This window comes from Musa acuminata, chromosome BXJ1-8 (assembly GCF_036884655.1).
Source record: "Musa acuminata AAA Group cultivar baxijiao chromosome BXJ1-8, Cavendish_Baxijiao_AAA, whole genome shotgun sequence".
In the NCBI taxonomy this organism is placed as follows: Eukaryota; Viridiplantae; Streptophyta; class Magnoliopsida; order Zingiberales; family Musaceae; genus Musa; species Musa acuminata.
Window position 1 is genome coordinate 43,865,273 of NC_088334.1, and position 16,250 is coordinate 43,881,522.

Below are 16,250 nucleotides of genomic sequence, written 5' to 3' on the forward strand. Positions count from 1 at the left end.
CGGAGGATCCTCTATCGATACTCAATAGTTCTCGTAAGGTTGGCTACCACTCCCGATGATCGGTTGTGCTAGATCTAAAACCTTCAGACCTATAAGTCCCGAATCATAGAGTGGAGTACTCATACAGGACATCCTTGGTATCTCAAGTCTAAGGACCAGATACATTACTGGGACTACGGAATTGCTATTTGACAATAAAGCATCATCAATCATCCAACATTCCGTAAGCAGATCAATTAGTTAACTCATTCTCCAATGAGTACCTGTACTGTATCCCTAGTGTCCCCACACGAGCAGCTATGAGACTAGCTGCATCCATCATATAGACGGGTATACAGCACATTAATATGTTCGGTTATCTCGATATCCATCTTGAATAATCTATGACCGGGATTATTTGGGATCTATGTTTAAAAGCGAATCGGTCTCATTATCGTGATCTTATCATGATCTGATTCCCATTGCACAGATCCATGAACATCATACTATATTCAAGCAACAGGTAATATAAAGTGATAAAATGTCAAATAATAATAATAAGTAAAAAGACTGCATGTCAAGTAACACATGTTATCACTTACGTGATTGGCTTGTATGACACTTATGACTAGCATATTCTTCTTTAGTTATTGTCTTCTTTTTAATTATATCATCCATAATCTATTATAATTTATCTTAAAATGATTTATGGACCTATGTTGGAACCTTTATTTGTATTTTGCAATATCGGAATACTCGCTTGCCAAATGCATCATCACCAACGTGACTCTTTTACTTTTATCAATGTATTCATAATAAAAACACTACCAATGATAATGGTTCTTGTCTCTTTTGAGTATGATTCAAGTATTATAATTTATCTTAAAATGATTTACAGACCTACGTTAGAGTCTTTTTTTGTATTTTACAATATTGGAATACTCGCTTGTCAAATGCATCATCACCAACCTGACTCTTTTACCTTTACCAATATGTTCATAATAAAAACACTACCAATGATAATGGTTCTTGTCTCTTTCGAGTATGATTCTAAGCATTGTGTTTATTTCTTTAGTATCCTGTTCTTATCAAAATTAAATCAAATAAGTAAGTTATAATTAGCTTTAATTTAAAATAATAAGGTATAATTAGCCCTAATTACTCTCTAATTAGCTCTATTTTACTATAATAAACATGTCAAATATTTTAATAATTATTAAATATATAAAATTAACCCATTCTAATAATTATTAAATGCATAATATTGACCCAATAAAGGGTCAAATAATGATAAATTTATTATTAAATATAATAATTATAATATTAAAAAATTAATTAAACCTGAATTAGTCTTATTTTACTACAATGATTATGTCAAACACACTAGACATTAAATACATAAATTTGATTAAATATATATCAAATTAGGTTAAAATTATTATTAAATACATTAATCATATAATTAATATAGTTAATTACTCCATAATTATTTTTTTCCAACGTTACAAATATGTCAAACACTCTAATATTTAATCTCAATAAATAAATATTAAACACACTAATCATAATATTAAAAGTCTTAATTACTCCTTAATGAATACTATTTTACCATCATAAATACCTCAAATAATATATTAAACATGGAGAATATAAAATAAACTTAATCATCTTATACATTATTAAAAATTAATTAAAAAATATACCTTTAATTATTTTTTAACTTCGATGTTTATCCTCCCTAATTAGCCTTTCAGGTTTGATTCAAATAATAAATTATAACTTTGTGTAATTTTAAAAGAGTGTAAATATGAGAATTAGATAAAAAAAATAAGTGAAAAGAGATTTAAAAATTAGAAAGTAAAAAAAGTTTAAAAATCTTTTAAATGGATATGACCATTGGAACTAATCGCTATCCATTCGTAATGATTGAAATTCAATCGGTATCGATCGATACAAGTCAGTAATGAATAGATTTTAACTATTTTAACTGATATTAACCTCATATCAGGTGATACGAGATCCTTTAGCATATATCATCTGGTATAGGATGGTCCACGTACCGATCATCTATTTGGACCGGTATGTATCGTTCTTATCGAGCAATATATCGTGACATGATAAACTTATATATATATATATATATATATATATATATATATATATATATATATATATATATATATCCTTGTTTTGTTATGTTTATCGACATTCAATCAAACTAAATTGATTGATTATAAATCTCGTCATTCAGATTACAAGCTGAAACAAGCGTTGATCGAAGTGTAGCGTTTGTCACTTGGCTTGACTTCTGTGAGTCATTTGGTCGAACACTTACCGAACACAGGGGCAAAGACCACGGAGTTCTTCTAGCCTTCATCAAGGATGTGACGTCGACCGAAGAGTGTCTGTTAGTGGTCTGGGGGAGTGGCTACAAGTAGTCCTTGGATCTGGTCGTTTCTTATCGTTACCTCACATCAAACGAAAAATGATTGCTGTCATCATGTGGACAAAGGTAGGAAGATGGTAGCCTTGCGTTTACCAGTGATTCAGATCAAAGCGCACTGCCGAAGATTTTCCAGCGCAAAGCATCATCTAACCGAGGCTGTAGATAGAGAGGACGATGCATAGTTTGGTGGCATCGACCTACCCATCATCCTTCCCACTCGATTCCCTTCGCTGTTCCAGATCTCACTGCTTCCTACAAACGACATCTTGCAGCCTTAAAGAGGTGAGTAAGAAAGGCCTTAAAGACACCTGGCCTTCTATTTCCCTTACCCTCTTCGGCGCAGGCTTCTTCTTGGGTCCTCTTCTTGATGGGCTACACTCGAGGGTGAATCTTATGATCTACCAAAATGGAGCAGTTGATGTTGGCCCTCTGCACACCAATATCTGGGTACCACCCTCTTCTGTTCTCTCTGTTACTTCTACTCTTACGTGCTTTGTAGTGCCTTGAAGGTGTTTGATGGAATGATGTTTAACCTGCGATCAGGTTCCTCCTATGCTCGGGGCATTTTATTGCACTGTGGGACTGTTGCAGCTGCTTTTGGATGAAAAAGCACCTTCAAAATCGAAGGTTGGAGTAGGGAGTGTGGAGAAGACAGCAATCTCACTGATGTATGCCATCTCAGCTGTTTGCTTCCCCTTGTGTTTAAGGTCTTCAACCTCATGCAAGTCTCTGGTTTTGGTTCATCAGAACACTTGCAGCTTTCATCGAATTGAGTGCTGAACTGTACAAAGCTGGAGTGGCTGACAATGTCGAAGCCTACACCTTGTTTGCACTGGCAGAGTTCATATGGGTTTTCCTGGATGGCACATGGCTTGGATTTGCCTTGGCTTGCTTTGTTGGTGTTGCATGCCCCCTAGCTGAGATTCCAATGATCAAGTAAGGAGAATTCAGCTTGTTTCTCTCTCCATTTTTCTGCAAATAACAAGTGATCGAAGCATGTTCAACTCCATTGATGTTGGAAATCCTTCAAACTTCAGACTGTTTCATCTGTGGAATTACCCTGGTGCTGATGTCCAACTCTTTGGTGAGGTGAGAGTCTAGCAATTGTCGAGTTGTTCTTGCAATTACACAGTGAAGATTACCACAGCAAATTGCTTTCTCTGCTTCCAGGGATTAGTCAGTTGGACATCAACCTGCTACTTCGTTTATACACCATTCTTGACTAACCTCGCACGGTGGCTGAAGTCTGCAACAGCTGAAGCTGAGGACAGTGATCAAGTAGTTCAATAATAGAGAGCTTTATCAAGCAGCAGATAAGAATGATTGGTAGAGGATCTTGCAGAAGATCTCTCTCCCTACATCTAGCACTCATCAGCTGGGTTGCATTGTCATCAAGCATGAAGCCTTTACCTACTATCTGCTGCAGCCGTGAGTCATTTGGATCTGTAAGTCGAACTTTAATTGCTTCTTGTGATGAAATAGAAGTGCTTGTGTTGATTTTACATGCAAGAACTGCACCCTACAAGTTCCATGGTTGAAAGATCTAACTGAAACATAAGAATCTCTGGTTACCACATTTACTAACTATGGGCTTCTTTTCCCATGGTTTAGTCACTGAATTAGCAAAGATTCCTCATAAAACTGAAATTAGATGACAAGATGGTTGTCTATGAGACATATGATTGATCTACACAATAGTGAAGTAGCAGGTTGCAGAATATTGTTAACCATTGCACTAGAGAGAAAACTGAAAAATTCATACAAGGAGACAGAATCAATAGTGAGATCATAATCTACTAAATGTTCTTAAACATTAAGTAATTTTATTTCTTTGGAATGCAGATGGAACAAACCCACAAATCCAAAGTATCAAAAGGGTAGGCATCCACAAATTTGCCTTTCAGTTTTTTTCACCCAGATGTAAGCCCTAAGCATGTCAACTACATGGCTGATGGTTGAATAAGAATGATCTACACACAGATTAAGAAAGATAAAGAAAGGGGAAAACCTAGTCTTTGATCAGACTTCACATTTATCAATTGAATTTGAAGCCACCAGAAGGGACAGAGGGTTGGCTGATGGCGACCTCGGACGAATGTTCAGCACCCTCAGTAGATCCTAGTGCATCCTGTGCTTCATCTTCTTCCTCGACCCAATACCTCTCCAGTAGCTTTATGGTCTTCTCATAGATCTCGTTGTTGTCATGACCCTGCAGATTCTCGATCTTATCCAATCCTTCACATTCATCGATAAGCTGCGCATAAGGGTTTACTCCACATTTGCCAAGATCCTTCTCGATCTCACCGACCTTGAGTATGTTCTCTAGTCCTTCAAGGCATACAGTCACAATTCTAGGGTCTGGGCAGACAAGAAGATCACATAGAGGCTTGATGCAACCCTGGCTCGCCAAATAACTGCAAAAAACTCAATTATATGCTTAGTTTTCCATTATATTTCAAAAGAATTCGTAAAGAAGATATCTAAGAGCAACCCATCTTTACCAAATGCCCTAGAAGGACAAAGCAAAAACTTCAAGAGTCAGGTTGTTGCATTTGTAATTAAGTTTAATGAATACATGCAAGTGGAAATTATTTGGTGCATAAGAAAACTGCACTGTATATGTCCCCAAACCTTAAATTTATATGCAAGCACCATGTTTCTACAATTTACAACATGCAAAAAATGTCAGATAGATTTGAAACAAAAAAAGTCCCTTGTGCACGTTTATGATCGATAGAGTAAAAAAATAAAAATGATACAAAATAAGAAAGTGAATAGGCTCGAGTATCAAGAATAATACAAGATTGTTGAACTTGAAATGTAAAGTTAAGGTCAATCAGCACTAATTAAAAAATCTCAGGTAGACGCAAAATGACAATATCTCAAGTTGTTTCGGTTTACTGTACTTTACATGTAATCCACGGTAAAAGAAGATCCAAAAAGACTCCTAAAAGGTATCTTGGAGATATCTTGGAGCTATATAATTAAGAAATTCCTAAAACAACAAAGCAATGACTTTCAGGAGTCAGATTGATGCATCTGTAATTAAAATTTAACAAATTTTGTAGATGTTCAAAAACTCTTTTCATTTGCAAGAGGAAATAACTTCAGTGTACAAGGTTTGTGGATATCCATAGTCGTGCAATTTTCTTATACACTGAAGTTAGTCATGCAAGCACGTTGTTCCTAAAATGTTTATGATGAAAGACATGTCATATAAATTAAAATAAATCCCTAATGCACAATTATGATGAACAGACTTCTTGACTATTACCCCAAAAGATCAAAGTCAAGAGACTTATCACAATTAATACAAGACTGTAGAACTTCAAAAGTAACTAAGATGAGTATTTACAAATTGATATAACAACAAAAATTGTTATGGTCGCTGTAATTGATGACAGAACAAGATCAAAAAGTTTAGGGCAAGTAAAATCTTCAAGAATAAGAAATATTAGAAGCTTACTGAATCTGCTCATTGGAACTGCCAGAAGTGGCATTTGATATAGCCCATGCAGCCTCTTTCTTGATATCAAATTCTGCATGTTGAAGTAGATGTACCAGAGGACTGATAATATTTGCATCAATAACAGCCTGTTGCAATTGAACAAGGATCACAAAAAGAAGCTAAAAAGGAGCGCTACTTTGAGAAAGTAACACAATAAATCTAGAAGTTCAAAGAGCACAATATAATCCGATCAAATCAAACTCAAACCATATGATCACCAACTTTATGATTCAAGCTTACCGCATGCTATATTCCTATAAGTCCCAGTTGAGATAGCACAGATGAACGATATAGCACCAGTAGTTACCTGGATCTGAGCTCTATTCCCTGCTGTAATGTTGGAAATTGTCCAGCAAGCTTCTTTTTTAATGCTCTTTTTGTGACTTTGTGTAAGGAGTTGAAATAGACAAGGGAGAGCACCTTTCTCTATAACTAGCTGCAAGTATGTTTTTACATCTTAGTCTCAGTATTATGGGAAGGGGCACACATAGAACAGTCAGCAATATTTAGGTACCCCATGGATTAACATGTATAGATTACAGTCCATATATAGAGTATGAAGATACGCAACCATGAACTCACTGTAACAAATGGCATGAAGTCACACATAAGAAAACTGACAAACTGAACCATAGTCAACAATTACCATCAATTTTTTTTCTTAAAAGGTATCACCTCAATGCCTGACTTAACAAGTACCTGAGTCTGTGAATCATCTCCAGTAACAATGTTCCCAACTGTCCTCAGGGCAGGAATAAGAACTGTAGGTGATGGATGACTGCAGAATATCAATATCTTGTAAATAATAAGAAAATATACAAGGAGAGGAAGACAAAAATATAGAAGGAAGTATATTATAACTGAATTGACAAAAAATTATACATGTGGAAACACATACAGCAGAAGCTCCACAAGTCTTGGACAAACACCTGTCTCTATGACAGATTGGATTTTGTCATTTGTTCCATCAGAAAGATAAGAGAGGGCCCAGCAAGCATCTGTTAGAACCTCTTCGTCACTTGAATGAATAAGATGCCGAAGTATCTGAATCGCTGGTTTGGTCTAAAACAACAACAACAAAACCGTAAGTCCCAACTATTTGGAATTGGCCACATAGATCTTTTGCCACCATCAAGTAAAATCAATCAAAGGGCACACATGTATATTTAGTGTTTGGCAAACCATATGAGTGAAATAATGCAAATATAAAATAAATTTTGATGGGTGATATGTATAAATTTAATGGCCAAGAAACCATATTAAGGGAAAATAATTGCAGTTTAACTTCCTCAGACCTGTTCAAATGGTGCTGGAGGCTTCCCGCGGCATAAGTTAGATAACGTCCATGTGGCATTTCTCAGCATTGATATTTTTGAATACTCATTTAGTTGAGCCATTACTGGAAGAAGTGCCCCATGACTAAGAACAAGATCTCTGCAACTTGGTGAATCACCAGCTACATTACCAAGTGCCCATACAGCCTGTTCAAAGTATCAAAAGATAAGAGTACTGACATAACATCATGGAAGTTATTAAGGCAATTAACCTTTCAAAAGAGAAATAATGCATAAGAAAAACAGAGATAGTGCATAGACCTGTTCTCTAACATCATCATTTGGAGAACTAAGAAGTTCTATGAACTTTGGAACTGCACCATGCTCAATGACAACTCGTGTGTGCTCAGAAGTTCCAGAAGCTACATTGGTCAGTGCCCATGCAGCCTCGAACTGCAAATGAATGATAGCAGTGAGTTTTGTGTCTACAAACTAAAAGAATCTTGCCATATTTAGAGCATTACACTTTAAAATGTGAAAAATGAAAATACCTGCAGTTGTGGCAGATCATGCCGTGAAAGAAATTCCACAAAACGTGGGACAACACCTGCCTTAATGACCTCTTCAATTGGAGGGCTCCGCTCTAGAAAGATGTTATGAAATATGGATGAGAGATATGGCTTTTGTCTCTTATGCAGATACCTACTAAAATCCTTAAGAAAAAAAATTATTGCACACCAATTGACAACAGCTTCCTGAACTGAGTAGTTGCTTCCAATTGTGTATTGGGATTTTCAGACCATACACCCTGCACCATTCCTTGGAGGTTTTCTAACTGCCATGGACACAAAGATAACTGACATTAGAGCAGGAACAACATTAGAAAACACAAAGAGAAGAACCAAAAATATCAAAAATTGCATCGCCTCCTCATCAACCATCAATATGTATTTAATGGGAAAAGGTATATTCATCTTTTACCAACCAAATTTATCAGAACTTATGTTTCATGATAAGCTTGAAGAATTGCAAAATCTGCAAACATATTTATGATACAAGAACCTTTAGATGCTTGAGCACACGTTGTAGGCTATACACTTGAGACGTCTCAATGACAAAGGCATTTTGATGTTTCAGATATTTCAAGTTAAGCATCATTTTGCATGCATGTATGATGCTAAAATCTAGATTTTCAGTGAAGCAACCAATCAACCGTTATTAAAAAGTAAAAATATGATTGTAGCTATAAAACATATTCAACATTTATATAATTGCTCTAATTTGTTTCAAAACAATGGAAAACCCTTCAAAGTAAAATATGGATAATTTATGAGTAAACTTTAGTGTATAGCTATCATAGTGCCTGTAATAACTAGTCTTAACAAGCAAAATGTGGAAGAGTTATGTGGGAAGTGCAAGTCAAGCTGCACTTTCACACTTCCCACCCTTACTTTCTTGGATGATTTAAGAACTAAATGTGACTTGATGCTAAAAACAGAATTTAAGAACTAAATTTTGTTTCTATTTCACCAACAAAGACTGTTATGAATTAAACTTCTTTTGAGGCTTGGTACGATATAAAACCAAGTGTAAGTCATCTAAGAATTTTTTATTGTATTGCTTATGTTTTGGTGAATTCACAAAATCACCACAAGCTTGATAAAAAAATCTGAAAAATACATCTTAATTAGTTGTTCCTTACAATCCAAAACATATCGATTATATAATCCTGTTAGTAGTAAAGTTATTATGAACAAAAATATTGTTTTGATGAAAGGGCAAATTGGAATTGGGAAACCAATAAAGGTGGAACACATTCAGATTCCAACAGAACTAAACACTCCACAGAATCAAATGACAGATCTTACTCCAACAAGTTCAACGTCAACCTCACCCAGTAGCAATTCAAATTCTGATCCTCAAATGAAACCCCTCTAGGAAAATTCAGATCACTAACAGAAATTTATGACTCAACATTTGCTTTGTTTATTTCAGATCCTATAACTTTTGAGGAAGCAGTTGAAAAAGAGGAATGACGAAAAGCAATAAAGGAGAAAATCAAATCAATTGAGAAAAATGAAACTTGAGAGCTAATGGATCTACTAAAAGAAAAGAAAGATATTTGATTAAAATGGGTGTTCAAAACAAAGTTTAATGCAAATGAAAGTATCCAAAAGCATAAGGCTCGACTTGTAGCAAAAGGATATTCACAGCAACAAGATATTGATTTTGACGAAACTTTTTCTCCGGTTGCTAAATTCGAAACTGTAAGAACTTTCTTGGCTTTAGCTGCTCACTTGAGTTGGCATGTTTATCAATTTGATGTGAAATCTACGTTTCGAAATGAAGATTTATATGAAGAGGTTTTTGTTGCTCAACTTGAAAGTTTTTTGGTTTAAAGACATGAAGAAAATGTGTATAAACTAAAGAAAGCTCTTTATGAGCTTAAACAAGCTCCAAGGGCATGGTCCAATAAAATTGATCATTATTTTCATCAAAATGGATTTAAGATGAGCAATAATTAACATACTTTTTATTTAAAGAAGGAAGGTGAATATAATATTCTAATGATTTGTCTTTATGTTGATGATATTATATATATATATGCTCATTTAACTCTTTTTTAGCAAAATTTATAAAGTGTATGATGAATAAGTTTGAAATGTCAGATCTAGGTTTACTACATTATTTTCTTGGGTTGGAAGTGAAGCAAGGATTAAATGAAATTTTTATTTCACAAAAAAAGCATGCAACATATCTACTCAAAAAATCTAACATGATTAATTGCAAAGCTGCAACAACACCCATAAATGTAAATGAGAAATTGAAACTTGAAGATGGTTCATATCTGACAAATGCAAGATACTACAGAAGTTTGGTTGGAGGTTTGATTTATCTAACTCATACTCGACCAGATATTATCTTCTCTGTTGGTGTAGTATCTAGGTTTATGCATAGCTCAAGCAAACATCATCTCGGAGCTGTTAAAAGAATTTTACATTATATTGCTGGAACTACATATTATGGTATTTGGTATTCTCATAATTTTAAATGTAAATTATTTGGTTTCACTGATAGTGATTGGGCAGGAGCTTTAGACGATAGAAAGAGTACTTCGAGTAATATTTTTAGCCTCGGATCAGGAGCTATAAATTGGAGTTCAAAAAAGCAAGCAACAACTGCATTATCGAGATCAGAAGCAGAATATGTAGCCGCAACATCAGCAGCTTGTCAAGCAATATGGCTTAGAAGACTTCTAGAAGATCTTCATCAAGAACAAAAAAAAGCAACGAAAATATTTTGTGATAACAAAGCCACAATTGCAATGACGAAGAATCCAACATTTCATGGAAGAACGAAACATATAGAGATACGCTATCATTTCATCCGGGATCTTGTAGCAAATAGAGTCATAACATGAAGTATTATGGAACAGATGAACAAGTTGCGGATATCCTCACCAAGTCGCTTCTAGTTCAAAAGCATATTTATTTCATGTTATAAATCGGTGTATGTAACTATGAATCAAGGGGGAGTGTTGAGAATTGATTCATAGTAGTTATCTAGGTAATTATCATGTTCTAGGTAGTAACCCATGATCTAGAAGTTATAGGATAGTTCCTACACCTAACTCAATCATGAGTGATATGATGGAGTGAGGTAGTTACCTCTAGGTCCTATTAATAGGACCATAGTTCATGAAGCAAGATAGAGTATGTGCACTTGGGAATATCTTGTAAGTGTTCTAGTCTTACCTCTTATTTAAATACTACAACGATTTTCTTGATCGAAATGATTATTTTTAATTGCATCGTAGTATTCTGTTTTTATCGTTTTCCTGCTCCTCCAAGAAAGGATATCTGTCTCTTTTACCCGACATGTTAACTACCACCAATGATCTATTATTATAATGGTTGCATTGTGGTTGGCAGGTTTAATTTCACTAGGTGACAAGATTTTGGCACACTTTCATGATGCATCAGCGGGGATCTGGACTCCTAGACCAGATCGAGCAAGAATTTTAAGTCCAAAGAGTAGTTAATTAGGGATATTAAGTTCATTTCCTAAGAGAACAGGAGGTTCAAGAACCTTTTCCAAATCAGGCCAGTAGAAATTGGCCTGTGTTTGGGGTAGGAAAAAAGATCGAACAATATCTCCCAGCCACTTTTAATTGCAACAGAAGTCTACAGTGATTTCAGCAGAACATTGTCCAAGACAAAATTTTTAAGTTGATAGCATACCTTGAAGCTTTTCATATGAACACCTTTATAGGTTTATCGCTGTAATAATTGTTTGGTTAATATCCTTAATATTACATTATATCATGATCTCACCAACATTAATAATATTAATTAATTAATTAATTAATTAATAATAATAATAATAATAATAATACTAATAATAATATCCATGACATTAAATTACGTGCTGATCTCACCAACATTAATAATGCTCTAAGTTCGAATTTTCAGAAAATGTTGAATCTTCAGGAAAGGGAAGAAGTGCAAGAACAAAGCCCAAATCCGACCATGAAGAAAAACAAAAAATGGGGTTTCAACCACATTATTGCAGCAAACTACAAACTACGATTATGCGAACAGGAACGTTAAAGATCGCAAAGAAGACGTTTCCGCTCAGATCAAACCTAAACCTTTCTTCCGACGGATCCACCCAAAACGACGCACAATAAAACCGTAGATTAGGTTCCAAGATAAAGCCACGACAGATCAAGGTCACACCAAGGGCGGAAAAAAGGAAAAGCCGCACCTTTTTGTCGACCCCCGACGGAGAGAGGGCGGGCGGCTCGCCGATCGCCTGTTGCGCGGCCTGGAGGAGCACCTCCCTCCTCTTCTTGATGAGGCTGTCCTCGCGCTTGCTCTTCCTGATCTCGATCAGGTTCCCCTCCCTCCGCCGCCGCCCCTCGTCGACGTCCACCCCGGCCTTGTACGACTTTTTCCGCACCTCCGCCCGCGTCCCCGGTCGCAGCGACATCCTCGCCCCCTTCGAGCCCTCCGACGGCTCTACCCCCTCTCGGTTTCTATATGTATCGGATCGATTCGAAGAGACGAGAATTTGGGGTTGGGAAGTTCCGAAGTGAAAGCAACATTGGCTACCGGAAAGCGATCAGAAGTGGTCGGGGCTCAAATTAAAAAAAAAATATATATATATATATATATATTAAATTACTAATATGCCCCCTCCCAATTCGCAGTTTTTCGTATTTATTTCAGTAAATCAAAATTTAACACATATTTTTTTAGGTCGATTTTCCTATAAAATATTCATATTTAGGTATTTTTAAAATATTTTTTTTCAAATTACATTCTTAATTTAAAAATCTAAAATATCTCTCAAAAAAAATTTCATAAAAAATTTCACTCATTTTCTTACCCCTTTTTAGCTATTATAGTGTTTTCATTTTTCCTTATTTATATTTTTTTAATAATATTTATAATATTTTATTGATATATTAAAAATATTATAAATATTACCAAAAATACTGTAATACGTAATCAAATCAAATAATTAAGTTAGGAATTATTTCTTAATATATTTTCTTGTTAATATAAATTAGGAAATAACTATTAAGTATTCCAATGATATCATATTTATTAGTATATTAAATAAAAATAATTTATATTAAATAAAATATAAAAAAATAAAAAAAAATTTCATATTTAAGGGGAGGGATTTCTGTTCCTCACTTAACCTAATAGCACGAGGAACGAGAAGTTATACCCTGTTCACGAGAGGTAGGTTTCGAAAATAAAAGTTTTAGTTTTTATTTCGATTCTTTAAATATTAAAAGTTTTATAGTTTGAAAATAATTGTTTCTTTAAATGTCAAAATTTTTATTATTGTATTAAAATCTATTAGTTGAAGTTTTTTTTTTTATAATGTTCTTTGACCCTTATTTAAGGTTTTTATTTTTAGATTTAAATATGTTAAAAGTTTACATGTTTTATGTATTAAATATATGGTATTTCTTGGTATCACAACTTATCATTAATCTTATCTGGATTAAAATTTTTATTAGATTAAAATATGTTATCTAAAATTTTTAATATTTTTTATCTGAAATTTAAAATGTGATATTTTGAATGATTTAAAATTTATTTGACTAGAATGTATTGAAATTATACGAAATTATGATTTCTATTTGAATTTAGGAGGTTATTTCCTTATATTAAAGCTTATTTCTCAATCTATTTTTTAATATGTTATTATATTTTTATTTATATAATTATTAGTTAATATATATTATGATATGAAATTGGATATGAATTAGACTGAACTTGCTCACAGGTCAGGCCCAACCCATAAGTCAAGCCACAACCCACTGGCTAGGCCCAGTTAATAAACCAAGCATAGCCCATAGGCCAAGCCCAACCCACGGGTCATGCCTTGTAGGCTAACTCAGCTCAACCATCATGGTTATATGCGATGCATTTAACTAGTCCATGGGCTAGGGCTGAGCTAACTTTATGCAATGCATATCCAGTCATATTCAATGAATATGACCAGTAGATGGATTGGTCCAATCTAGCTCAATATTATTGTTGGATTTGAGCCTAAATATTGATTGAACTAAAATAGACTTGATTAGTCCAGATCAATTGAAGGTGATTCCGAATTGATTAACTTATTCAAGTTAGTTTAACTTAAATTGAACATAATCTAGTTCAAATTGTCCTAGTTTAGGATAGTTCTAAACTAGTTAAATGAGGATTAGAGATCGGTTCAATTAGGTTCTAGTAAATTGAGTTCAATTGGATCGATTGAACTAGGGTTCTAAGTCAATTGAGGAATAATTTATATTATTTGATATTAATGATATTTGAAAGAGTCAAATATATATATATATATATATATATATATATATATATATATATATATATATCTAATTTAATTATCATTACTTATAATATCATGGCTTATAAGTTAGAATAGTTGAAATAGAAGTTTATTTATATCATGTTCAATATTTGAAGTAAACTTTACGGAGTTTTTTTTGTGACAGATCAAAAATATTATAATAAACAGAAATTTTAATGAATAATATGGGTATTTTAAAATTAGAGATACATTGTTTTGAATGATTGATCTAATATTCCTTTGTAATTTTTGTTTTAAATACAACTTATTAGGTAAGTTTTTTGTTATAGGAAACTTTTCTAACTTTTTCAAATAATTATGATAAAATCATCATTAATATTATTAGCAATGCAAAGACAAATAATTCTCGTGCACTTTGCCACCTCCTCCCAATCATTATTGCTTTTTTTTTTCACTTCCTTCTCCCTTATTATTAGGTTTTATTCAAGGAGAAGATCTTTCACCCTCTTTTGCCAAGTGAAATAATTTCTTTCATCAAAATTTTTCACATTAAAGCTAATAAAAATAACTTATGATATCCTTATTGAATCTTTAATCATTGAATCTTTTGGATACTAATACCATTTTATTAAGGAGGAAGAGAAAAATTTAATACTAAAAAAATCCAGAGATCAATAATAAAAAATGTATCAAATAAAAAATATATCAAAAAGCTGATGTTAGATAAATATGATTAAATAAATCTCACTTATATCAATAAAATAAATTAAAATTTTCACTATATAAGATTAATTATGAAGCTCTTAGTTAATTATCTTGATTAAAGTATAACTCGCTTTGTATATCTCTTGTATCAATCATAAAGATTGTTGCGAGGAACAACTGTATGTCGTGGCCTTGGGGTCGACGCGGCTTGGTTCGGGTCCGAATGTGCGGGGATCTGGCGCGGTGCTCCTTGGGACAACTGGGGTGGCCGATCAAAGCTGTCCGGATGGGACGTAGCGCGGGGGGTGAAGCCTTGGCGCGGCGTCAGGAAGGTGTGATCTTGCCCTTGTTCCTGCACACAGGTTAGGTCGGGAGCTCGACCCGACCCCTCCGATGATCAAGTTAGGAGATGCGGTAGAGAGTTGTTTTTTTTTCTCCCTCCCTCACCTGTTTAGAGTGCAAGGGTATTTATAGAGAAGCTTATCGTTACCTGATGTACTTGCTTGTGTGAGGCGGGGTCGCACCTCTTATGGCGTCTGACATCGTTACTGACGTTGCGTGGAGAACCGGATCGTCGCAGGGTATGGCCGAGGGTCGGTAGTCGTCCTGCCCTGCCATGGTCAAGCGTGAGGGGTTGGAAGTCGTTGCCTGATAGCGGGTGATGTCAGCGCGAGTCGAGTCAGCGTTATTGCCTTCCGCATCGGGCAGAGTGGCGCCCAGGTGGGGCCATCGTCATGACACATCATGCCGCCATTATTTCCCCTATCATATTCCCCCCCCCGGAAGAAGCTATGCGTCGGTTGTGGCAATCGGGGGAGGGAGTCCGAGGCATGGCTTCCACTCTTGGTGCCGCAGCGATCTCAGGCGGCATGGGGTCGAGCTCGTCTTATGCAGGCGGGGTCTCGGGCAGTATGCGTCCGAGGAGCATGACGCAGGAGGGCTGACCGCGCTGGTGTATCTCGGGCATTATGCGTCCAAGGAGTATGACGCAGGCGGGCTGACCGCGCTGGTGTATCTCGGGCATTATGCGTCCGAGGAGTATGACGCAGGCGGGCTGACCGTGTTGGTGTATCTCGGGCACTGTGCGTCCGAGGAGCATGATGCAGGCGGGCTGACCGCGCTGGTGTATCTCGGGCATTATGCGTCCGAGGAGTATAACGCAGGCGGGCTAACCACGCTGGTGTATCTCGGGAACATCGTGCAAAGGAACACGACGCAGGCGGGCTGGCCGTGCTGGTGTGTCTCGGGAACATGGTGCCAAGGAACACGACGCATGCGGGTTGGCCGTGCTGGTGTGTCTCAGGCATTACGCGGCTGAGGAGCACGACGCAGACGGGCGGACCGCGCAGGTGTGGTCGCGAGGGTCATCCGGCCGACTAGCACAACGCAGGCGGGCAAACAACGCAGGCGGGCAGACAACGCAGGCGTGGTCGTGTGGGTCATGTGGCCGAGAAGCACTACGCAGGCGGGCTGGTCGCGTTGGCGGGTCTCGGGCATTATG

At 35.8% G+C, this 16,250-nt stretch overlaps 2 protein-coding genes across 2 annotated transcripts; one reads left to right on the forward strand and one right to left on the reverse strand.

The window, feature by feature from the left end:
• Nucleotides 1–2,378: 2,378 nt before the first annotated feature.
• Nucleotides 2,379–3,927, forward strand: LOC135588041 (uncharacterized). Its single transcript, XM_065079971.1, has 5 exons — nt 2,379–2,872; nt 2,969–3,093; nt 3,173–3,361; nt 3,463–3,514; nt 3,596–3,927. The coding sequence occupies exons 1-5, from the start codon at nt 2,600–2,602 to the stop codon at nt 3,713–3,715; spliced, it is 759 nt and encodes a 252-aa protein (XP_064936043.1). The 5' UTR covers nt 2,379–2,599; the 3' UTR covers nt 3,716–3,927.
• Nucleotides 3,928–4,206: 279 nt separating this feature from the next.
• LOC135588040 (importin subunit alpha-4-like) lies at nt 4,207–12,309 on the reverse strand. The gene is made up of 10 exons (XM_065079970.1): nt 11,975–12,309; nt 7,946–8,042; nt 7,759–7,850; nt 7,529–7,660; nt 7,229–7,414; nt 6,832–6,995; nt 6,633–6,711; nt 6,241–6,369; nt 5,892–6,019; nt 4,207–4,839 (listed from the first exon to the last, which is right to left on the reverse strand). Exons 1-10 carry the CDS (start codon nt 12,197–12,199, stop codon nt 4,461–4,463), a joined length of 1,611 nt encoding a protein of 536 aa, XP_064936042.1. The 5' UTR covers nt 12,200–12,309; the 3' UTR covers nt 4,207–4,460.
• Between the last annotated feature and the right edge of the window lie 3,941 nt (nt 12,310–16,250).